Source organism: Galleria mellonella, unplaced genomic scaffold (assembly GCF_026898425.1).
Source record: "Galleria mellonella isolate WM207_F2 unplaced genomic scaffold, CSIRO_AGI_GalMel_v1 utg300, whole genome shotgun sequence".
Classification (NCBI taxonomy): Eukaryota; Metazoa; Arthropoda; class Insecta; order Lepidoptera; family Pyralidae; genus Galleria; species Galleria mellonella.
Window position 1 is genome coordinate 3127134 of NW_026442068.1, and position 25340 is coordinate 3152473.

Sequence of the window (25340 nt, forward strand, 5' to 3'; positions counted from 1 at the left end):
TGCTGTCATGTGCTGTAGCTGTCAAACACAGAAAATGACAGAAAAATGACAGCGAGGCGGGAAACTCGAATAAGAACAAGCGGGTTTTTTAAATTTTTTTATTAATTTATAAAAACTATCTCTATCAATTCTTATTATTGAATAAAATATTATATTTTCACTAAATTCAGTGACAGTAATATAATTAGCATTCATGGGGAAGCGCAGTTGTAGGAAAAGGAAAAAAAAAAGATGACGATTCAGGTGATGTAGACCATGAACCTTGTAATGACAAGGATATATATTCGGAAGATACTTCTACTGACTCAGAATCTGAAATTGATAAGGCCGATAAGTATAAACCTTACTACGTCACAGATTATATTAGAAGATATCCCGAGGAATCCCCTGGGACAGAATTTGTTGTCTTTGTAGAATCCTCAGATAGTCAGAAAACCATTGGATCCAGAGACTTGCTCTCACTCTCCTCCTGTTTAAAACGTTTTAATAAAGGGGTAACTTATCTTAGATCTATAAATAAATTCAAAATCGGAGTATACTTTCAAAAGCCAGACTTAGCCAATGCTTTTTTAAATAATAAAACTTTTTTAAATGACTACCATTTTAAGGCCAGTATTCCTGCTTCTTCAACAGAAGTTACAGGCGTTATTAGAAATGTACCTACAAATATATCTAATAAAAAAATATATACTATGATATCGAGTTCTAAGAAAATTATTGCTATTAAAAGAATTTTAAGAAAAAATACCTTGACTCATGGATATGTGTTACAGCCAACTCTAACCGTGACAATTACTTTTGCTGCATCTGTATTACCTGAATATCTGGATATTGGAGGTTATTACAATGTCACTCCATATATACCACCAGTTAAACAATGCTACCGGTGCTTGAGGTATGGACATTTAGCTAAATTCTGTAAGAATTCTGAGCGTTGCAGCATCTGCAAAGGTGAGCATAATTATAAAACTTGTACAACTGGAATGGAAAACGCTATTTGTGTACACTGCAATGGAAATCACACAAGTGTATCACCGCAATGCCCTGTTAAACAAAAGGAAATTGCTGAAAATAGATCTAAATTCAGACCTGCTTCTTTTGGAGATATACTTAGCACTGAAATATTTCCTAAACTGGGTAACAAACCTAAAAAAAATGTAGACCTAATTTCAATTCTAAATTCTGATAACAAGAGTTTATCACTTTTAATAGAAAGCATAATCAAACTTATTTCACTACATAACACAAAGAACACATCTATTAACACTAAAAGTGTTTTGAATGTGTTATATGATACTTTTGGTAATAGACCTATTTCACAAAATTCAATCGAGACCAATTAACTATCATACAGTGGAACGCTCAGAGCCTACTGAGCAATCGACATATTTTTACACAATTTTTAAATGAACATCATATTCACATTGCTCTCATCTCAGAAACTTGGCTAAAACCACATTACAAATTAAAAATTAAAGATTATTGTATAGAACTTAAATGATTGTGGTAATAACCACAATGGAGTAGCGATTATTATACATAATAGTATTAGATATAAAAAACTTCACTCTTTTTTCGACAATTCTTTGCAAACTATAGCTATTAGTATTGAAGTTAATAATTCTTGGTATTCAGTTGCCAGTATTTACTGTCCTACCAATAGTACACCTAGTTTTACTAAAGCCAAATTTAAGTTCTTTTTGGAGTCTCTTCCTAAACCCACTATCATATCTGGAGATTTAAATGCACATCATACTATGTGGGGTTGTACCTCCACTAATACAAGAGGTAAAGACATTCTTGATTGTTTAGATGAATGTAATTTGGTACTATTAAATGATAAGCAAGTTACTACTGTTGGCTCTCATATTTGGAGACCCAATGGCCTTGATTTAACTATGGTATCCCCATCCATATCATTAAAATGCGAGTGGTCGGTTCATGATGATCCGTTAGGAAGTTATCACCTGCCGACTTTTACTAAAATAAACACAAAGAACTCTTCATCAACTCCGTCAGGTGAACAACATGCTCCTATAGATGAAGTTAATAAACTTTTGTTAAATCGTATAAACCTACGTCTCGTTAATTGGGATCTTTATTCTGAAACTGTTAATCAATTACTTTTGGATTTCGAGTATGATGTCAATGAACCCTTAAACAATTACAATAAGTTCTGTAAAATTATTTTGACAGCTGTGGAACGTTCCGTTCCACGTAGGAACTTATCAAATAGCGGTGCAAATACTTCAAAGAGGCACAAACATATTGCAGTACCTTGGTGGAATAACAGGTGTGCGACAGCTGTCAATGATAGTAAAGCGGCTTACCTTAGGTTTAAACAAAATCCAACTCTCGATAATTACATAAATTTTAAAAGAGTTCAAGCTGTTAAAAAGTTAGTAATTAAGCAAGTAAGACAACAGGGGTGGCAGGAATTTTGTTCCAAATTTAATAGATTAACACCAATTTCCACTGTTTGGCAAAATATGAGAAAACTAAATTCAAAACATCGTCAAAATCATTTTAAAGATATATCATGGGTCAATGATTTTTTACGCAAATATACTCCTGATTTTGTACACTCACCTTTTGATGACAAACAGTTTAATTCTGTTAATTCATGCCCAAAATTTCTCACTGACCCATTCTCAATTGATGAAATATCCAGTGCAGTAAAATCTAGAAAAGATACAGCTAGTGGCCTTGATCGCTTAACATACAATATGTTTCGATTGCTGAATAAAATAAACCTTACTAAACTCTTACAAATTTTTAACGATTTATGGAAGGACTGTATTATCCCACCAGAATGGAAAATGGATTGTTTGATTCCAGTAATTAAACCCGGTAAAGATCCTACAAATTTCGACTCCTATAGACCTATAACATTGACGTCCTGTGCAGGCAAATTATTCGAACAATTAATTAAACAGCGTTTAGAGTTCTTTATTGAAAGTAATAGTATATTACCATCGAATCAATTTGGTTTTCGCCGTGGATATTCAGCGCGCGAAAGTTTAGCGAACTTCTATGTCGACCTTAGTACTGCTTTGAATAACGATGAATATGTTCTATCTGTTTTTTTAGATGTCGTAGGAGCTTTTAACAATGTAAATTTAACAGTTCTATCTTCGATTTTATCCTCATTTCTTCCAATGAAACTTATCGAATGGATTTATAATTTTCTTAGTAATAGAGAAGTGTATGTTAAAGTAAATAGTAAATTAATAGGACCTAGGTTAAGCTCTAAAGGAGTATGTCAAGGTGGTATTCTAAGCCCGCTACTATATATTTTATATATCTATAAACTTAATTCAATTTTAGGAAACAGTGTGAACAACTTGCAATTTGCCGATGATTTATTAATTTATATAAAAGGAAAGAATATTATTGATATGCAATTAGTGTTAAATGAGTCATTAAAAAGACTTGAGAAATATTTTTCTCTTCTTTCCCTCGATATTAGTTTAACCAAAAGTAAAGTAGTTGTTTTTCATCAAGTTCATAAATATGTTCCATTAATGAATATTATATATAATAATCAAACTCTTCCAACAGACTGTAGCGTTAAATTTCTGGGGGTAATTATTCATCAAAATTTAAAATGGGATCTATACGTTGATTGCTTAGTAGATCGTGCTTTAAGAGCCACTAATATAATAAGATCTGTAATTGGTCGTAACTGGGGAGCTGATCCTAAAATTATCCTTTTACTTTACAAATCTCTTGTTAGAAGTAATTTTGATTACGCTTTCTTTTGTTATGCCTCAGAACATAAATTAGTAGAAAAACTCGAAAAAATTCAAAATATGAATTTAAGACTTATTTTAGGTGCTATGTATACTTCTCCAATTATCTCAATGCAAGTAGAATGTAATTTGCCTCCTATCCTTCTTCGTTTCGAATACCTAAAACTCAAATTTCTCTTCAAAGTTTTTTCAGTTTCCAATAACCCACTCATACTCAAATTATTAAATTGCCCCATTTCTATGTTTTTGAATAAAACTATTGTCAATGATTTGAATTTACGAGATGAATATAACATCTATAGTAGTAAGATACTTCCTTGTTATAATGGCCTTTATGAGAGTAAGTTCTGTAAGATCAAAATTGTTATACGTAAAGACATAAAAGAAAAGCACGATATGTATGAGACTTTATCAGAATTTATTGACTACAGGCAGATATATACAGATGGTTCCAAAAATGCACTTAGCACTTCAGTGGCTTTTTACGATTTGTCAAATAGATTTGGTCACGGTTATAAAATTTCAACTTTGGCTAGTATTTACACAGCAGAAGCAAAAGCTATATTTTTAGCATTAGAATACATAGAAAAACAGGTACTATATTCGAAATGGATTATAATTACAGATAGTATGAGTGTTCTTATGGCATTAAAAAATAACACATTCATTTCATCATCAAACTACTTAATTCAAGAAATTCGTAATAAATATTATCATCTCTGTACTATATATGGAAAAGATATTATCTTCATGGACCCCTTCACATATTGGAGTGTTTGGGAATGAACAATAGACACTTTGGCTAAAATTATTAATTCAAGTGCTGCTCGTGTTCAAGATTTACCCCTTTGTTACTCAGATTGTAGTATTGGAATACATAAAATCGTTACAACTAAATGGGATATCAAATATTACAGACTAAAGGCAAATGGTACCGCAAAATTAATTTGCGTATTGGAAAACCGTGGTTATGCAAAGGAAAGGACACAAACAGAAAATTTTACACCAATATTTGTAGATTACGAATCGGCCACGGACATTTCAACGAACACCTGCACCGAATGGGCATGATCGCTTCCCCATCATGCACATGGTGTAACTCAAATACAGCCCAATCTCTACATCACCTTTTTTTTGATTGCTCTGAATTTGTCATTCAAAGACACATTATGTTTGACGAACTTAGGATTATCTTCAAAAAACCCGAAAATATCCCGCACTCAATCCCGCTTCTCTTAAGATTTCCTTCTTGTTTCAAAGCTATTTTCACTTATATTATTACAACATTCAAGGAGCTATAAGAATACTTTTATTGAATTGCAAGACAATGATTTTTTATAATTATTTATTTTTAATTTGATAAATCCACTGGTTTAAGAAAACTCAAGAAAAGATATTTATGAAAATGTACTTACCGGATTTGACAAATGAAATATTGAAGATTATGACAATAATTGAAGCGACATTAGAAAAATAAAATTCCAGACAAATTATCTTTTTGAAGACTAGGCAGCATGGTCTCCGACCTTAGCCTGTTCCAAACGGAACAAACGTACTAAAAAAAAAAAAAAAAAAGAAAATGACAATTTTAAAACGTCTGATCGCAATGTGAAATTAAAATTTCAGTTTTATTAATTTTTATTTTTCAAAATGTTTAAAGGATTTACTCGAGTATTCACTCATACAGAACGATTACAAAATTGTGTCTCTCCATTTCTTAGAAATAATGTGTTATGTGCACGTGAAAATAAAATGGGGAGCATAGGTTATATTTTTATGAGAACCAAGAAACATGATCGAGGAAATCCGTCAGCCCTTTTCATTCCTGTGCCTGTTAAGCCGAACCCTGATGACATAAATATTGGAGAGGAGTTCACAGGTCGCTTAAAGAAGCAGGATTTGCTTAAAATTTTGAATAAATTTTATCAGAAACCAGAAATTCGAGTATTGGCATCAGATAATGGATTAGATGACCAGTTGTTACATCAGGCATTTTTGTCGTTTAGGAGACATTGCTTAGAACATGATTTACCACCAGACTTACATATAACCATTAGTGATATATTACAAGGTATAATTATTTTCTTTATTTGTTGATGGAGTATCCAATTTTTAGTGTATATAGATACATGTTATTGATATATAGATACAGATAAGTAATTAATATTGTAGTATTAGGGGCGTGGGGGGAGCAGGTGTGCAGAGTCCACCCTTGTCTGGTGTCCAAACTGAAGATGCAAGTGAAATTTTCTGTTATGCATAAAAATATGTCAGACAGTAACAGACATGTATGCATCTTTTATGTGGCCAGAACTGTGGGAAAAACGATAAACCAATGTTGTAGTTTGTTTCACAATATGTATAACTACTTATTCTTAAATTTTAGGTGCAGGGCATGTTGATGACCTGTTTCCATATTTTCTTCGTCATGCTAGACTGGCATTCCCTCACTTAGATTGTTTGGATGATTTAAAGAAAATATCAGATTTAAGAACACCAGCAAATTGGTAAGCACTATTGATAATCATAAATTTTTTTCTTATGATCATTTTATACTTTTAGATATAGGATTAATATTATATATCTTAGTAAAGGTTATAAATAAAAAAATATTTCACTAGTATGTTCCTAAACTGTAATAATAACTATCTAATTGAAGCTTATTTACTCTAGTGTTGTATTAAAGTATGCACCTTTATAAATGAATCATGATATGATTCTCTTTATATTATGTCTTATGTGTCTATATGTTTGTATATTAATATACAATCATATTTTTTTCTCTATACATAAAGTTACATTTTATTATTAAATTAGTAGAACCAATTGATCTCTTAATTTTTATATCACTAAAGAATAATATTTATTGTATTGCCTGACTTAAACTTGTTTGTATCATTTTAGGTATACTCAAGCTCGTAGTATGAATAGAAAGATTATATTCCATGCAGGACCTACAAATTCTGGAAAAACATATCATGCTATGGAAAGGTTCCTAACTGCAAAGTCAGGAGTTTATTGTGGCCCCTTAAAATTGTTAGCTACTGAAATTTATCATAAATCTAATAAAAGGGTAAGGTTTAATATTATTCCATCTTTGGTATAACCTCTCAACTGTGTGACTGTGACAACTGACAAAAAATGTGCATCTGTGTTCCGTCCATTTAGCGAACATATTATAGATAATAATATCATATATACTGTTTTTGTCTAAATTAGCTTGACAATAAGCTTAAATTATTGTAAACAAACTATCTCTTGTCCTTAACACCGAGAATGTACGTAAAATAATGAAATAGGAGACCCACAAGTGTCAATTGAAGAGGGACTGTTTTATGGTCCATGTTTATAAACAAGTGCTGTATAAAAAAAATGTATTGGAACATAAGCTATTTTATTTTTGTTTTATCAAGTATATAATATTGTACAAAAAATATATAATTTTACATCTAGCAAGGTCTTAGTTTTTTAATAGTTGAAAAATAAAAGGCAATTTATAGGTAATCCCATTTTATTTCTCATAGAACAGTTGTAGTGCAATTCAAGTCAAGTATAGTGTAAGAAATTACACAAGGAATCTAGTTGGAATATAAATCTAATCTGAATTTTGTATAATTCTAATTAGATTTTGGAAAAATCGGGTTTTTTAAACCTATACGTTAAAAATACCTAGTCTGTGTAAAGTCTGCTCAGGGGACGTCACAGATGTGGATTTTCTACCATTTGCACAGTTGAAGATAAAATAAATCTTAGCTCAAATTTTAATTCAATGATTATATTTTACTTGCTAATGTGACTGCAAATTAAAAGTTTAGAAGAGACAAATATTAATATGATATTTTTGTTATATATTTTTTTTATAAATTCCAATTGTTAATTCTTATTTATTTCTCTTTGAAAATTGCAGTTTAAACTTATTAAATAAATTGGCATACATTTTTCATATTGAGTTAATTGTTTTAGGGGACTCCATGTGATTTAATCACAGGTGAAGAGAGAAGGCATGCTTCTCATTACAATATAATTGATACTCCAGAAGATTCAGAAGATTCACCTGAGAAAGAAACTAAATCTTTGCTTCTTGATGAAGCTGAGTTAACACCATCTAGTCATGTTGCTTGTACAGTTGAAATGACATCACTCAATCATAGTTGTGAGTATGAATTGTTAAATTATATTATATAGTACACATAAAATTATTGAAATTTTTCCAGTTTAATTGAACACTTTTATGTGTACTATGATAAAAGAATAAATTATGGTAACTAACACTTTTAAGGATACAATATTTCAAATTTTATTATTGAAAAAGTTTTTTTATAAAATGTAACTTAATTTTAAATAATGTTTGTTACAATGTATGTCTAAACATACATTTTCTGTTATACTGATTGTTGCGTCAGCGGGTCAGTAGAGGTCATTTGATACTACCAAATTTTATCTTGTCTGTTAACAATAAGCCCTTATTTTTGTTGTCATACACTTCATTGGACAATGACAATATTATTAATTGCTTTTGGTCTTGGTGCAAGCATGTATGGATTTGATGGATAACTTTGTATGGTCCAATGACATCCTTTACTTTTAGTAATTTGTATTATTTTGTGGTGGTGTGTATACAGATATATATTACAAATGTGTAGAATCTTTAAATTAATATGTCTATGTATGTATGTATGTACTCCAATATTATTTAGCTGTGTGTTTTCCATAATAAGAATTACTTATTATGGAATTATTATATATATGGATAATATTGACATATATATGTGTTTTTATAATATAATATATTTATAATATATTACTTCTTCCAATATAATTATGAAATAACCATTCTTATGGCTTGTATTTATTATTCTTTATTTTACACAAACATAATGATAGGAGCAATAAATTTTAAATGTAATGTACAAAGGCGAACTTATCTTAATAAGAGATTTCTTTCAGTGAACCTCATGTGAATTAAATTGATATTTAAAAACAAAAATGGGCAGTTATATGATTTGTGTTATTTTTTAAATGTTACAGATGAGGTAGCTATAATAGATGAAATTCAAATGATTGGTGACAGAGGCCGAGGCTGGGCTTGGACAAGAGCTATATTAGGTAACACAATTTTCTGTTACATCCAAAATATCATCATAGTTGTAGAATACTGATGGATCTGACAAATATTACATATATATATCCATTAGTATTCTATGACTATGACGATATGTACATTACTTTATTGAAAATAAAAAGGGAGTTTGTTGTCTTATGTATTTTACTTATAAATAATTTTTAAAGTATGTTATTGAAATTGGTTAATACTACAATACACTGTACTGTAAGTTTAAATTCAGGCCAATGGATGTCTAATGTTATAATAATAATGATAGTAAGCTATTACCCAGATAAAAAATCAAGTTTCAATCTGAACATATTTGTTGTAATGATTTTATTAGTGATAGATCAGTGTATTAGACACACTTTATAAGAATTGTTGACATTTTATTTTAGGTCTTCAAGCTGAAGAAATTCATTTATGTGGTGAGGCTGGTGCTATAAATCTTGTAGAAGAAATTTGTAACACCACAGGTGAAGAAATGGAGGTAAGTAATTTATCCTATTGCTTGTTGCAGTAGTTTATATTGGGGTCGTTTCATAAGGTGAAGCAGATTTTGCTGAATATATTGTCGCAACAAATTAACAAATTTGTTCTAGTTCTAATATAGAGTTATATGTTATATTTGTTACTATTTTTGTATTGATTGATTTGGTATTTGGTTAATGGAAGTTTATGCAACCACAGACTTTTTATGTTAGATATTGATTGCACTATTTTTTCTTGGTTGAACTATCTACCCTTAGGGTAAGTACTAACCATTTACCCCGAATGAAATTACTGCATTGTAACAATATTACACTTTAGTTCCATCCTTTGTGATTGTTCTCTTCTACAAACTACCGGGGGGAAAGGGAAGTAATGTGACAGCCCCATTGTACAAACAGGAAGGTGGAACATCAACAATTCTTGGTCACGAGGTACCTACTTCATCCTCATCTATCACAGGAAGTGTACCGATAGCGCGGGTGGGGTTGCCATTCCAATCATCATTGTTATAATAAATATACATCCTTGCTTAATACTATTAAAGTGAAAGGCGAGTTTGTTGCCTTATAGCACCTTAACGGTTTAACAAATTATTTTTGGTATACATGTACTATATGGATGGAGGTAAATATAGGTTATTTTTTTATCCCGTTCAATAAACATGTCTCTGTCACGCGGACGAAGGCGCGGATTTTACCTGCGCTAGTGTTTTATAATTTAAATGAATAAAAATAAATGTAAACTTGTTTCAGGTTCGAACATACAAAAGACTGACACAATTAAAAGTTGAAGATTCTGCACTTGGATCCCTAGATAATGTAAAACCTGGCGATTGTATAGTTTGTTTCAATAAAAATGACATTTATAGTGTAAGTCGAGCCATAGAACAGAGGTCAGTCTTATCTTGAGGCAGGTATCCAATGTTAGAAATGTAATGATCCTTTTGGCAGTGTTTCAATATATTAAAAAAAAACATGTTTTGTGAATGAGTGCATTATGATCTTAATTTTTTTTATATAGTCATCTAGTTAACAATTTGAGTGCCAGTATGTTTTTGAGATATTTAGTGTCTAGTCTACAATGTTTATCATAATGATTTATTATTCTCTTTAGTAAAATGTTGTAGACTATAAACTGTATAAGGGTATATATTTATAAACGGTTTGTTTAATAAGATATAAATTTTTGAACTCATAAATTCAAAGAGATGGCCTGCCGATAAAGATAATCTTTTTTTTCTAAATTAGAAAAGCTTCTGTAATGTTTTTAGAACCAAAATGCTTGCTACAATTTTACTTACCTATTTATAAGTTCATCTCAAAGAACATGCTTATTTTAGAGGTCATGAAGTAGCTGTAATTTATGGGAGTTTGCCACCTGGAACTAAATTAGCACAGGCCAATAAGTTCAATGACCCTGACAGTTCCTGTAAAGTGATGGTTGCCACAGATGCTATCGGACTTGGTATTAATTTGTAAGTAAATTTACTTCTTTAACTAAAGTATCCAGTTTGGTTTTTATGGCTTAGTTAGCTGGTGATTTTAGCTGGAACAAAATTTAAAAATTACTTTTAATACTACCTGTGTCCTATGAGTTTCCCCTTATCTTAGTTAACAGGATCTTATATATTAGTCTAAGATATGATACATTATTCATTTTTATTTATGTATGTTCAGTCGTTCGTGATATTCAATCGTACAAACATCCTAACATATTTACAAACATCCACATTTATTTTAATAGTAGATTTTGCTAGTTAGTTTTATTTTTTATGTAACTTAGCAAACAAGCTGACGACCCACCTGATGGAAAGTGGTAATCGTCGCCTATAGACATGAGCAGTACCATGTTTTTTATTACATTACCTGTTGTTTATTACAGGAGCATCCGCAGAGTAATATTCTATTCGTTAATAAAACCTATTGTCAATGAGGATGGAGACAAAGAAATGGATGTTATTAGCATATCGCAAGCTTTACAAATTGCTGGTAATTAATATTTTGTTTTTAATCGACTTCAAAAAATACGAGGTTCTCAGTTCGGTTGTATTTTTTATGTTACCTTATAACTCCGTCAATTGTAAACTGATTTAAAGAATTCTTTTTTTTTTATCTAAAAGGATATACTTACAGATTGGTCCCATTGAATTTTTTTTTCAAAATCCGGTTATTAGTTTTTAATAGACGATAATAAAATGATATCTTCGCTTGCGCTATCAGTATGCATGCGGGATACAAGTGAGTGATGATAGGTACGGATTAAAGCAGGTTAGTTTGCCCATCTGATGTATTCAAGAAGAATTCACTACGATTGTTTCAAGGGGGAACTGCGTTAGTTCGACTTGATTGATATTGCTAGTAAAGGAACTGTTTGGTCCTATTACTGAGAATCCTTTTCCCCTAAATTTAATGTATTGGCGATCCGTCTCGTATCATCGATGATTAAAGGTACATTCAATGTGTCTGTAGTGCTATAGTTGTTAATTGCAACGCACAGGTCGAGCGGGTCGCTACGGCAGCGCCTGGGAGACTGGATACGTCACAACATTCAAGTCGGAAGATCTGGCTACGCTGAAGACATTGTTGTCAAAATCCCCCGAGCCTGTTCTACAAGCTGGACTGCATCCTACTGCTGAACAAATGGAGCTGTACGCTTACCATTTACCGCACGCCAGCCTTAGTAGTCTTATGGTAAGTATTCATATATTTTTTTTATTGACTTCCAAAAAGTAAGAGATTATAGTTAGGTTAATATTGTTTTTCTAAAATTTCTAGGCTTATTTACAGTACTCTTCTTTGATTGATATGTTAAATGAGAGTGATCTATAGATTTGTATGTATTACATCTCATACAATTTTGTCAATATGTAGTTTTTTTTTAAATATTTCGCGTATGTTACCTGATACTCTAATTTTATATTTAGATTTTGAAATTTGATCAAGGGTCAAGAAGATTTTTTTAACTTCAATTGATGTAATAAAGCTATTTCATTTAACCACTCTGTATAACCGTTAGCTCATTTAATGTACTTTCTTTAGAGTTAGCCCCCTATCCCTTCCCCGGAAAATAATTTTAAATACGTTATGTGTGTAACCTTGCAGGATATATTCGTCCATCTATGCACAGTGGATGACTCGTTATATTTCATGTGCAACACGGAAGCGTTCAAGTTCCTAGCCGAGATGATCCAGCACGTGCCGCTACCGCTGCGGGCGCGTTATGTATTTTGCTGCGCGCCCATCAACAATAAACTACCATTCGTATGCGCTACTTTCCTGAAGGCAAGTTGCTAAAACATTTTTATTTTTATTAAGTTGTATAAAATATTATATTTTCTATATTTTATGATTGTTTTATTCAGCTATTTGCAAATTAATAATTTCCATGTATGTATATAAAATTTATCTACTATTTATTTATTCATTAAAACGATTATGGAGAATATTACAAAACAACGATGTGACAGTTTCCATCTAAAACAATTGTAAAATTTTTTTATTAAACTATGCCCGTCACTATTGTTATAAAAAGGTTAAAATATTAAGAACACATTGCTGTTAGTATCAAATAATTAAAATAGTATTATTATAAGTTTGTCTACTATAATAGTTTGAATTTTTGCAACAAAAATGAATTAGTTTGAATTCATGCAGACATAAATTACGATTTTATTATAGTGTACACGTGTATGCGTAGATGGTGCGGCAGTACAGCAGAAACGAGCCAATCACGAGAAACTGGATGTGTAACGCGGTGGACTGGCCGCTGCCCGCGCCCAAGACCATCATGGATCTGGTGCATCTCGAATCTGTGTTTGATGTGCTCGAGCTGTATTTGTGGCTGAGGTATTATTTTGCAATTAATATATTCAAGCAAGTGAGGTAAGTACCTTGATGATTACAAGATACCCCAAGATACAATGATGATTTAAAAGTTTCAAGGAGTCACTGAGATGCTAGTGGCGCTTTATCCCACTTTGTGATGAAATATGAAAAAAATTAATATTTGCAGTGGTTGATGGTTTTTTTAAATGGGTGAGATTTGAATGGTAACTCCGCCTATGCTGTCGGTATATGTTGGCGAGGCACAAGTGACTGGTGATGGGAGAGGATGAAACTAGGTCAGGAAGCCTATTGTGACGGATCCAACAAAATTAATCTCGATGGATTCCAGGGGGAACCGAGTGGAGCTCAATTTGACAGGGTATATTGCTAAAAATTGCGATTAACGCTCAACAACATCTAGATAGATGGTTGTAGATGTTTTTTTTTTAATGGGTGAAAGTGGAATGGTAACTTCTCCTGCACTAAAGTTTGATGCTGGCGGTGCATCAGCGAGGGATGACAGATGAGGATAGAGCAGGACAGTTCGTATAACTGTGATGAATTCATATAAAATTAATCATGGTAACCCTTACCATGATATATTGTTAGTAATGAGCCTGTTAGATATCATTACTAACAATCCCTTTCCCTCCCTGATGATTGTAATCATGACAATAAAACCTGTTACAGTCACCAATCTAGCCATTGTGCCGTTTCAGGCAAAAATTGATACTTCCAATTGGGTAAAAGTTCTGGCAATCATATAGATTTGGGTAAAAATTTGATGTTTATGTAAAACTTAAAAATCGCATTTGGTAACCCTAGAAACAAGTATAATAGTTATTCAATTTACTGGGTGTTGATTGATTTTGTGTTGTGTTTTTATTTTCCTAGTTATCGTTTCCCGGACATGTTCCCCGACATTAAACTGGTGCGCGACATGGAGACTGAACTGGATGCTATCATTCAGCAGGGAATATTCCAAATAACGAGGTAAATCTTATTTTTTTTTACGTACACGTAAAATTGTAATTGTTTATATTTATTATATTACATTTACAAACAACATAATTCTAATCAAATAACCTGTGATATGGACTTCTGCAAAATAACACATAATTCAGTAAAATAATACAAATACAAAATCATAATATGTGACTGTCATATTACTTCGAAATCTAGGTTCCAACTTCGATTTCCCGATATCTTAATGATTTATAATTATAATTTGACCTCCTTTATTAGTGCTACTATGACCGGGCTATATGAATCTTTGTTAAGAAGACTGAAGATTTAGGGAGGGAGGCTTATGTTCAGTAGTAGAAGAACAATCACCATAATGTAAATAGATAGAAATAATATTTGTGTAATAGTAATATATTTTAACATTCCTTAATATCTATAGCGTTATCATCATTCTTAAAGTCATGATTTCTTTGTAAAAAAAATTTTTTATTTTAGTAGCGGAGTAATCCCTATTTAGTCCATACATTATTCACCCTTTTTACCACCATACCCCTCACCATAGATACAATTAACTTACATTTTTTCGGTGCATGGCACACTATCACTACGTGTGCATCCTGTTCGTTTCTACCTCGTACACCTGGCTTGTGGAATGTGTCTCCTTTTGTAGTTTTCCCCTTAGAATATGGAATACAAAAAAATAAAAAAATAAATTTCAAAAAACATGTCTACAAATATTTAAAAGGCCAGTAACATACGAGTAACTCGTCTCGTATAGCAAGGCTTCATGGGTGATGGTAGCCGCTTCGAATCAGGTGGACTCTCTGTTTGCCTCCCTAACAATAAAAAAAAAAAAACAAAATTATAAAGGACTCCTGTAAGAATGTATAGTAGTTTGAGATACTTCTTTTTTTCTGTTACAGGCTATTGCGTAACTCTGAACAAGCATTCCGAGAGGACCCTGACAGTGTTGAATCAAGTGTCAACAAAAGGACTCTAAGATACGCGCAGACCAAATATGACTCCAAGGGTATATTATATGAAATGTATTAAAGTCTCCGTTTAAATTATAAATTATAAACATGTTTTAAAAGAAAATAAGTCTAAACCTTCCCTTAAAATATTTTCTTGCATACAATGCATGTCTTGATAATTACAGTTAGTGTTAAGTCCGCCATATGTAAAATATATTATATGATTATGCATTAAAGTTTAAAAAAATAAATTATGCACAATTTTTTTTATATAGATAATAAATTTGCATACATACATACATATTATGAATGATTTATATCTGAATATACATTATTTGCCATACAATTCAATGTAATATTTACAATAATTCACTTGATTTGTCTAATAATTTAAATAACGCTTTTGCTGTTTGCAAGTCTATTGATAAACAACTTACTAATTATAAAAACAACTTTTGTTGAAAACAGCATTAGTTGATTTTCTCACCTGTTCTTCTCAACTGAAATTACATTCCGAATCAGTGGTAGAATCATAGAAAAATACTACTCTTGCTTGTAATTAAGTTTACTTGATTAAACATTATTCTTCTTATTCCTAAATGGCTTTAGATAAAATTTGATTTATATGGAATTTTCTTTCTATTCTAATATTTCTTTATTATTTTTTGGCAATACTTTTTATACTGTTACTAAGTTCATAAAATGATTGACCTTCACTTATTTATTATATTATCTATAATATTTTTCAGGGATTAATAACACCACAAATGTTGAAGAAACTACAACAAGAATTGACCACTGATACAAAAATAGACAGAAATAAAAAGAAAATGAACAGAAATAGAAGGAAATGATATAAATAGTGTAAATTTGTTGTATAATATGTACGATGTGTGAATGTTGAGTAAATTATCTGAAATAATTATTACGACTTTATTTTTATTTAATTTAGATAGTAGTTGAATAGGTTTGAGCAGTATTCTCATTCTTATGATATTTAACCCTCCACCCCACCCCTTTTGTCCTGGCTTGAATATGAAGTAGTACAATCTACGTTGAATTATCGACAATAATAAAAACTAGGCATGTAAGCATTATTATATACTATACCTATATTATATAGTATACCTATATCGCGTTGCGTTAAAATCCAAAAATGAATTTAAACAATCTCTAGTGAACAAGTTACAAAACAGATCTATAGAATATTACGACTTTGTTATGTTTTACTTTAATTCGAAACACTGCCAACTTTATCTAACCTTAACTATGTAATGTATGTTTTTTATATTACTTGTTTTTAGCTTTAACAAGCTGTTTATCACTGCATCAATCGCGTCAATCCATTATCTATCATTCCCACGGTAATTTCGAGGAAATAATTTCTCAATGCAAGTCCATGTCATAAAGACGACTAATTATCACTACTCATAGACTACAGTAAAGAATAGTTCTGAGTCACCGCATTCAATGTTGCTCTTTATTAAAGAGCAGAAATTAAAAACGTTTTTTTTTTGTTTTTCTTGAGTCCCTCAAAAAGCAACTTTTAAAAGTATATATTTTAGCCAATTTTTTAATTACCGTTGGATATTTTGTAATAGTTGTTTAACAAAATAATCTTTCTTTCTTCAGAATATCGCTAAGTTTAACGTTTCCCGCCCTTTTTCGATCACCATGTTATATATTCAACGATCACCATGTTGAATCAATGAAAATCTTTTTAACTAACGTCAATCACAATTACGGTAGTAGTATTATATATATATATATATATATATATATATATATATATATATATATATATATATATATATATATATATATATATATATATATATATATATACATATATATATATGCTATGTTAAGTAGTATAACATAACATAATATTCAATGACACTTCTTTTCTCCCAACACAGAGTCTAATAATCTTTAAATACGAACATTACCTATATAAGTTGAGGTGGTCGGTGAGATTTGAATTCGCACCTTGCCAGAAGTTTCTTTTCATTTTAGACCCGCCTTCACGGTAAATTTTAATACTTTTATTTCATTATGAATATAGATTTATAAATCGGAACGTGACCATAATAATAGTTAATATCCAGTATTCTTTATTCATATGACGTGACGATACAATGGTGTACAGGCAGAACGTTTTTGTATATTACATTTAGATAGTTATTCGATACGTCGTTTCGCTATTATCAAGAATTCACCCGTAAAACGGGGACCTATTGACACCTCTCTTATCAACTTTATTGAGAGGGTAGTTTGTTATAGAAGTGTGACCGGTTCGCTGCATAAAATGTTAATAGCAATATGTATTACCAAAATTTGCTTATGTTTATATTAACCTTTATATTATACGATAACACAGTGAATATATACGGTGGGTATAATATATTGTTTATTATACAAATATGAATTAGTAATATGTGAAATTAGTGTTAATTTTTCGACAATTTTAAAGCCTATAGATCATTCGAAGTGGACGGTGTTGAAACTATACTAGCGTTGGAAAACGAGAAGATTAATATAGAATGTAAGACCGATGTGCCACTATCATACTGTGGATTCGTACATCCAACTGGAAAAAGATATTCGTAAGTAGCTCTGTCAATCTTATCGTAATAGGTACCTAATTAGTCAATTATTTAAAAATGTCATTGACCTTATAATATTAGGTAAAATTTTAAAAAGCTGATTTGTAAAGTAGTATTTTTTTTTTTATATTTAAGGCGCAAATATAAAATTCCCGACTTGCATATTTTTTAACTAACTATAGGAAGTTTTCGATAAAGATAGAAAAATATTAATACGACGTTCTTAATGGATGATAATAGAATCGTAACCGCGCTATCGGTATTGGCTGGTTGGGACAGCAGTGAGAGATAATAGGTGAGGATGAAAATAGGTCAGTTAACCCATCGTGACGAAATCAAGACTTAACCACGACGGTTTTCAGCAGGGACTGCGTGGTCATTGACCTGATAGGGTGTATTGCTAGTTATAGGTATATGGGACCACATTACTAACAATTACTTTCCCCCTGTTCACTTGATGTTGGCTGACTTTAGTAACTACATAGATGTCCAGTTACCTATTATTTAATTATTAGTAAGGTATTTAATCACCTACCTAGGAAATAAATATCTAGGTACCTTATGTAGAGGTAAGTATTACTATTTATATTCTAGGTTTTTTTATACAACTTAGAATGGCAAACAAGCTGACGGTCCACCTGATGGAAAGTGGTAACCGTCGCCTATAGACATGAGTACCATGGACATAACAGAGTATACTGCTTTGCTCATGATACCCCCCATGCGTTGCCATTCCTGAGGACTCAGGTGTTATTCCTCTGTACCCAGTAAATTCACGCTATATCCCACCTTTTAAACCGAAACACAGTCATGCAAACACAACTGCTTCACGGTTGAAACACGAATGGGACAGAGGTACCCAAGCAATCGACTTTTGTACAAAGTCTCCCTCTGGTATATATATGGTATGTAGGTTAGAGTAGCAGTTTTTTTTGTTGGGTGAAAATGGTATGGTAACCCCGCCTGCGCTAACGGGATACGTTGGCGGAGCACCAGTGAAGGGTGATAGATGAGAATGAAAACAGCCCCGTTAGCCCATCATGATGAATTTATCAGGAATTAACCATGATAATTTCCAGGGAGAACCGCGAGGAGGTTGACCTGGTTGGGTATATTGCTAGCAATGGGATTCTCAGTCTCCATTAGTAAGAATCCCTTTTCCCCCATATAGTTTTTTTTTTATTTTAGGGATATTATGCTTATAGACTTAACAATCCTATTGAGATAATTACTTTATAGATATTTTATTTTTAGGTTTAAAGGTCAAGAGCTTCACCTGGGTCGTTGTTTTAATAAAGTGAGTGTGTCAAAACAAGATATTGGAGAATGGACTTGTCATCTAGGCAAGAGTGCTATAGGCGTGGAAACAACGAAGAAGATAATGGTCAGAATAGTGAACCGTGTTGCCGCTATAAAGCAAAATGTAACGGTTAACCATGGTAAGGAAGTCACCTTGGAATGCGCCACTACAGAGGGAATGAGGTCTTTAGTATACTGCCGCTTTGAGCCTCCAAATGGGATCGCCTTCAGTATTAATTCAGCCGTGAATGTTTCTAAGTACGTAAAAATATTATTTTATTTATTTTTAATTAATTAAGTATCGAGGAAAGAATTTATTATCTATTTTACTTAATGAGTATTTTTTTGGAGAGTTGCAACACAATCTTTAAAATGACCATGCATCTGTGATAGGGCATGTCGTCAGGACGATGACTAAAACATAATATACCCATCACCTGGTGGGGGAAAGGGATTATTAGTAATGAGGTCTGATAGCCTCACTGCTAGCAATATACTCTGTAAGGTCGATTTCTACGCTGTTCCCTCTGGAAACTATAATTAATTTTAGTCGAACTCATCATGATGGGCCAACTGACTTGCATTCATTCTCATCTATCATTTTCCACTGTTGCCCCGCCAGTGTATATCAATAGCACGGGCAGAGTAACCGTTTCATTTTCAACTATTAAAAAAAACATCACTTGGTTCGTTGCCGTCCTGACCGGATGCCCCTCAGGTATACGGCCTACTAAATTATAACCTTATTTACTAATATTATTTAAAGTTTGTATCTAATAAAATAGATCTTGTTATCTAATTTTAAATAAATTTATATTAATAATTTCCAGTGCAATTTTGGGGAAATATTATTATCCACAAAACAAAAGTATCGACCGTGGTGATTGCGCGGTGACAATACGGAGTGTGAAATATGAGGACGTCGGTTCTTGGACTTGTGGAGCTGGACTGGACGATGGAAAAGAGTATATTGATGTTATCACACTCGAAGTGAAAGGTATGTAATGTTCTTTTTCCAAGTCGTGTTAACATTAAATATAGGTACGATAAAATTTATGTAACTTAACGTGACGTAGTTCTGTTAAAGTTATCTCTTGCCCTTTACGTTTAAACCAATCATTACGATATTTTGACATATGCCCAGTATTTGGGATGGAAAACTATAGTCTACCTTTTAATCAATTAGAATGTACTTTCTATATGTTAAAAAACTGCACTGGTGCGAGTTATACTTACACGCTGATGTTTCTGTATATAAATATCCTTTACTGCATTACTCATACGAAATAGTCATCTACAATTCGTAATTTCTTATTTTGGGCTATATTAGTAGTTGTTGTTCAAATAATTATAAATTGTAGGTGTACGAAACCGTGGTACGGTTTCGTAAACCGGATTTCATAATTGATTTTGAAGGATTTTTAAATAATAATTTCTCAAAAATGGTGGTGATTCAAAACATCGTTTCATTTTCCCTATAGTATTCAAATTTACTTTTATAAACTATAATTATTTTATATTTTTAACTTTAGTAACTTCTGAGATAAGAGAGGGGGGGGGAGGTATTTGTGTGAAAATATTTTACCTTTCATGGTATATCATGCGGTTATATACTTTTGTTTCTGGGTTTAGTGTGTTTGAAATGAAATGAAATGTTGGTATCTATAGATGACCTTTAAATGTATAATTTAATAAAATTTGTGATAGGTGACTGACCTCGGAGATTTATAATCTATCTATGGGGCTTTTGGACTACGTACTTTAAATTGCGATGTGGTTTCAATGTTTATATTTTAAGTTTGAAAGCATAATGACCTGTACTGTATTAGTGTTTAAATTTATAAAATACGCACAAAACTCATGTTATATGACTCGTGTGGTGGATAAACTTTCACATGGCTGACATAAGACATAAGTTTTGTGTAAAACATAAATGTAACCATCGCTCTTCTTATTAGGACTGTATACACTGTCAACAGCATCTATGTCTGGCATCATATTTGGAGCTATAGTTATTGCGGCGATTCTCTGCTTGGTCGGCGTTGTTGCGTGGAAGAAGAGGACTTTCTTGGGTAGTCCGCCTCGACCAGCAGAGGAGATCGAGATCCAAGATATGGGTACGCAGCGAGAGTCAGAGACAGGGCAGAGGTCATCACAACCGTCTCCGCAGCCAGAACGCAGTGTCCCTGAAGTTGTAGTCCAGTCACCATCTGAACCAAGTTCCTCGCCAGTAACGGCTACACAGTAAAGATTAGCAAGAAAACGTATTTACCTATAATAACTAAATTTATAGTGTAACAATATGGTAAATAGACAGCGTAAAGTTGTGAATTTGATGAATGTATCTAGTTGTGAAATTTGTTCACAAATCGGATAGATATTAATTTTGCTTAATTAACATAAGTAATTACAATTTAATCTATCATTATTTACTCACTGTATTATTATAAACACACGTCTTTTCTAAATCTTTTTTACCTTTTCTATTATTTAAAACATAATCTAAATAAACTTCATACTTGGGAAACTAGATATCCCTACTTAGTGTAAACTAAAATGGTTATATCTATATTAGATTATTACTAAAGAACGTTATACTGAGTTTATGAGTTATACGAGGTCTGTCCGGAAAGTTCGTATAAAAGTGTTCTGGAATAGTGGGGAGGCCAGGTAAGCGCAGGACCCCTTCCTTATGTCCCTAACAATGCTTCAGTTCTGGTCTGACCGCCGTGCGGTATGGCTTGTCACGCCATCTGTGAAGTTACCTCTTAACGAAACCCCGTCGGCATGGAGCCCGCTTCCGTTGAAGAGCAGCGCGTCGTAATCAAGTTTCTCTCGAAACTCGGCAAGAATGGCCGTGAAATTTTTGCCGATCTCAGAACAGTTTATGGGGATGATGCTGTGAAGGAACCAACCGTCCACAAGTGGCTAAAAAGATTCAGAGAGGGCCGAGAAAGCATCAAGAATTCGTCCCTCCAGGCCAGACAGTTGATGGAAAATTCTACGTCGATGTGCTCAGACGCCTCAAAGCTCGTGTGGCACGAGTTCGTCCAGAATTGGCGCGAGAGGGGCGTTGGATTCTTCACCACGACAATGCCCCTGCCCACACCTCTCTTGTTGTCCGTGAGTTTTTGAGTAAAAATTCCATTACGGTGACCGAACACCCCCCCTATTCGCCGGATTTGGCCCCGTGTGACTTCTTCTTGTTCCCAAAAACCAAATTGGTATTCGGGGGCGGCATTTGGGGGACATAAATGAGATAAAAAAAGCTACGACGGGGCAGCTGAGAAACCTACAACCAGAGGACTTTCAAGGAGCCTTCTCACAGTGGAAACGGCGTTGGCACAAGTGCATTATGTCACAGAGTACTTTGAAGGGGATAAAATTGATTTACCTGAATAATTGTAAAATAAAATTTTTAAAAAACTTTTATACGTACTTTCCGGACAAACCTCGTATTGTCCTGACGGTAGATTATGAAAATAATGCAGTAAAAATAATCTATGGTTGTGGTGTAAATAAATGTTTAGATAAATGATGAGAAAGGTCGGATAAAATAATTAATGCGATTAAAGTTTATATAAATTATATTTTATTTCAATATTTACATTTCTTAAAATTAAAGAAGTTTTAGATATATAGTTTAGTACTTATAATTAATTGTACTTATGAATAAAATATTTTAGACACAAGACTTTAAATTTATTAACATTTTAGTTTTATTATTAATAGCTCGGATGATTTAGCATGAGAGCTAATCTTTCCATATTAACTGCGTATACGGAATGACATGCTATTACATTTTTATGAGTTAACAATGTATTATAAAATTCGTCTATAGTTAGTTTGTCATCATTGGGCTCTGTGTTTGGTACACTGAAACAAAAAAAAAACTATATAAATACTCAAGTATTTTTTTAATGTTACAATATCATATTTTTATGACCTCCATCAGTTTGTTTTTAGATAGCCTGTAATATTTTTAATTAAAATAATGTATATAAAGAAATACATTCATCAGACATGTCATAACAGTGGATGAAACAAGTGATATGTTCCTTGGCTCTTGGTTCCCTCTGCCAATCTTTTAAGGTCTGATGCGATCTTATTAATATCAGTTAGTAAAGATGTTTAGATGGTTTTTACTGGTGTCAATTATGAAGTGTAATTTCTCTAAACTTGTCTCTAACTTAATATTTTAATTTTGTCAAAATTACTATAGGCCACCATAAATTGAATTTATGAATATTTTGACTAAAATCTATTAGAACCTTAGTTTATATTGGTTTGAGAAATTGCATCTCGGCATCATGCATATCGGCTGCACTCATTCAAACTTAAACTGCTGAACAAGAATAAAAACATTTGGTCCATGGGTAAGTTCTACACATATGATACTTTACATAATGATTAATGTGGGATATACTTAATACATTTGTATGTATAACAAGGTTTGTAGAGAATCAACACAGCGGTAAACCCTACAGATTAAGAAATAATTATTGAAATTGGTTCAAAATGGTGAATTTATTCCTTAATGCTGTATGCATTGATGAAACAAGTAAAATTGATGAAGTTTTCCAATTCAATTTCCCATGTTATTTATAATAGAAATTTATTGATAACTTACCTGCATGCAATTTCAAAGGCAGCAGACTGTTCCACTTCATCAATTGTAGGTGGACATCTTGGTCCCAATGCATCGGCACCATCATCAACATTCACTCTTCCCTCAAACTGAGGGTCATACAGCTTTGATGAATTTCTTAGCCACATATTTGGTACATCACAGCCAACATCATACATAAAGTGTTTTTGACGTATTTTGTAGCCTTTTCTTTGTGATATGACAGCACTTATAACATTCTTAAGAAAGTTTTGTGTTGCCACAACAATTATATCAGCTGCATCGTCATCTGCACCTTCCAGGCCTAGCTCCCATGCTGCAAGCATAAACCGACCAACTACTAGGGCATGGTCGGGTAAGAATATTTCCTGAAAATAAAAATTTACCATTGACAACATACTCAAAATTTGTAGAAGTTTATATGAATTACTCAGAGGAAAAGACTTGAAATTTTATTTTTGCTGAACTTAAAGATTTTACTATGCATATAGCTCTGTATAAAAAAAAAAAAACATGCAATTATATAATATTAGCAGCATAGGTTTGCCTGTGAGAATTATTATGCATTCTGTGCATAATGATGACAACCAATATTTTGGCAATTTTAAAAATTTTATATAATAAAAATTGCCAGAATATTACATGTCACACATAGAATATAAGGATTTTTCTTGAAGGTAGATTTGAAAAGAATGCTTTTAGCATTGTTTCTATATTACATGTACATACATATTACTACTAGTGTACTAAGGATAAATAATTATATAGAATAGTTATACCTGTGCAGCATATTTAACGCCATCACTACCTGCGCCAGGCGGAGAATTTGGGGGCAAGTACTCCAGTAAATCAGCTTGTTCAAAGTTAGATTTTTCCGATGTTCTGGAGCTTCTTTTGTGGCGTCGGCTGTTTCTGTTATGCGAGCTCGCTTTTTCTTGTGCTATTGTTAAGGATGTTTCAGCTAAACCCTCGACTTTGTTTAAGAGAGCGAGTAAAAATTCATTATGGTAACGCACTTGATCAGAACTCAGCATTGCACGAGCTTCAGCATCAAACTCTTCCTTTGTAAGTTTCATTCTAAACCACTGTTTCATGCTGTTGAAATATTTAGACGATGTTTCACCTAACACTTCGCTGAGTTTTCTTCTTGCAATATTTAGTGTATCGGAAGACATTTATCTAACTTTTAGGTTACGTTTTTTAAATTATATTTACAAATCTTTTAATGAATAAGTTGAGAATTTTTAATGAATAAATTTGTCTAAAAAAAGTAAAAAAAAAATTAAGGTTTAGAGGGCTTTATGTTTAGTAAAGAAAATGTAAATAAATTGAAACAGGTAGGTAATGATTTATCACTGTGCAAATTATGGTTTTTCTAACATTGACTCATAAGTCAATGCTAATGATTAAGAAATTAAGTTTCTGACTTTCAATGGCTATTACTAATTTATCTTTATTTTTAGTTGAATTAAAATAATATTTTGATTTAGTTTTTCGGACTTGTTCCGTACAATGACAATACTGATGTCAAATTGACAACTAACATCACAGTGTTACCAGATGAAATTTGCTAATATATTGACACAAGTTACCAACTGAAATCCCATTAAAATTTGTTTTATAATTATAGTTTAAGAATAGTATTTTTCTACGTTTTTTTTCAATGAATGATGATGAAATGGTAACCCCGCCTGTG

General features: G+C 32.1%; 2 protein-coding genes and 1 long non-coding RNA gene across 3 annotated transcripts; 1 reads left to right on the forward strand and 2 right to left on the reverse strand.

The window, feature by feature from the left end:
- Window positions 1–78: 78 nt before the first annotated feature.
- Window positions 79–2457, reverse strand: LOC128200881 (uncharacterized). The gene is made up of 3 exons (XR_008252942.1): window positions 2080–2457; window positions 749–943; window positions 79–312 (listed from the first exon to the last, which is right to left on the reverse strand). It is a non-coding gene; the product is annotated as an uncharacterized LOC128200881 (long non-coding RNA).
- Window positions 2458–5309: 2852 nt separating this feature from the next.
- LOC113523478 (ATP-dependent RNA helicase SUV3 homolog, mitochondrial) lies at window positions 5310–21445 on the forward strand. Its single transcript, XM_052895572.1, has 20 exons — window positions 5310–5823; window positions 6139–6259; window positions 6657–6825; window positions 7716–7905; window positions 8781–8858; window positions 9255–9346; window positions 10101–10240; window positions 10688–10822; window positions 11230–11336; window positions 11845–12038; window positions 12450–12629; window positions 13045–13193; window positions 14067–14165; window positions 15062–15168; window positions 15845–15964; window positions 17493–17504; window positions 17586–17718; window positions 18973–19275; window positions 19848–20014; window positions 20976–21445. Exons 1-20 carry the CDS (start codon window positions 5403–5405, stop codon window positions 21263–21265), a joined length of 3207 nt encoding a protein of 1068 aa, XP_052751532.1. The 5' UTR covers window positions 5310–5402; the 3' UTR covers window positions 21266–21445.
- Window positions 21446–22592: 1147 nt separating this feature from the next.
- On the reverse strand, window positions 22593–25171 carry LOC113511000 (transcriptional adapter 1-like). Its single transcript, XM_052895676.1, has 3 exons — window positions 24424–25171; window positions 23648–24012; window positions 22593–22893 (listed from the first exon to the last, which is right to left on the reverse strand). Exons 1-3 carry the CDS (start codon window positions 24817–24819, stop codon window positions 22743–22745), a joined length of 912 nt encoding a protein of 303 aa, XP_052751636.1. The 5' UTR covers window positions 24820–25171; the 3' UTR covers window positions 22593–22742.
- Window positions 25172–25340: the final 169 nt, after the last annotated feature.

Coding starts and splice junctions, on each gene's coding strand:
- LOC113523478 (XM_052895572.1), top strand. CDS start 5,403: ATGTTTAAAGGATTTACTCGAGTATTCACTCATACAGAACGATTACAA. Junction 9,347..10,100: donor CCACAGGTGAAGAAATGGAG/GTAAGTAATTTA, acceptor AACTTGTTTCAG/GTTCGAACATACAAAAGACT. Junction 13,194..14,066: donor GAGCTGTATTTGTGGCTGAG/GTATTATTTTGC, acceptor TTATTTTCCTAG/TTATCGTTTCCCGGACATGT.
- LOC113511000 (XM_052895676.1), bottom strand. CDS start 24,819: ATGTCTTCCGATACACTAAATATTGCAAGAAGAAAACTCAGCGAAGTG. Junction 24,013..24,423: donor GCGTTAAATATGCTGCACAG/GTATAACTATTC, acceptor TTTTATTTTCAG/GAAATATTCTTACCCGACCA. Junction 22,894..23,647: donor GCCTTTGAAATTGCATGCAG/GTAAGTTATCAA, acceptor TTTTTGTTTCAG/TGTACCAAACACAGAGCCCA.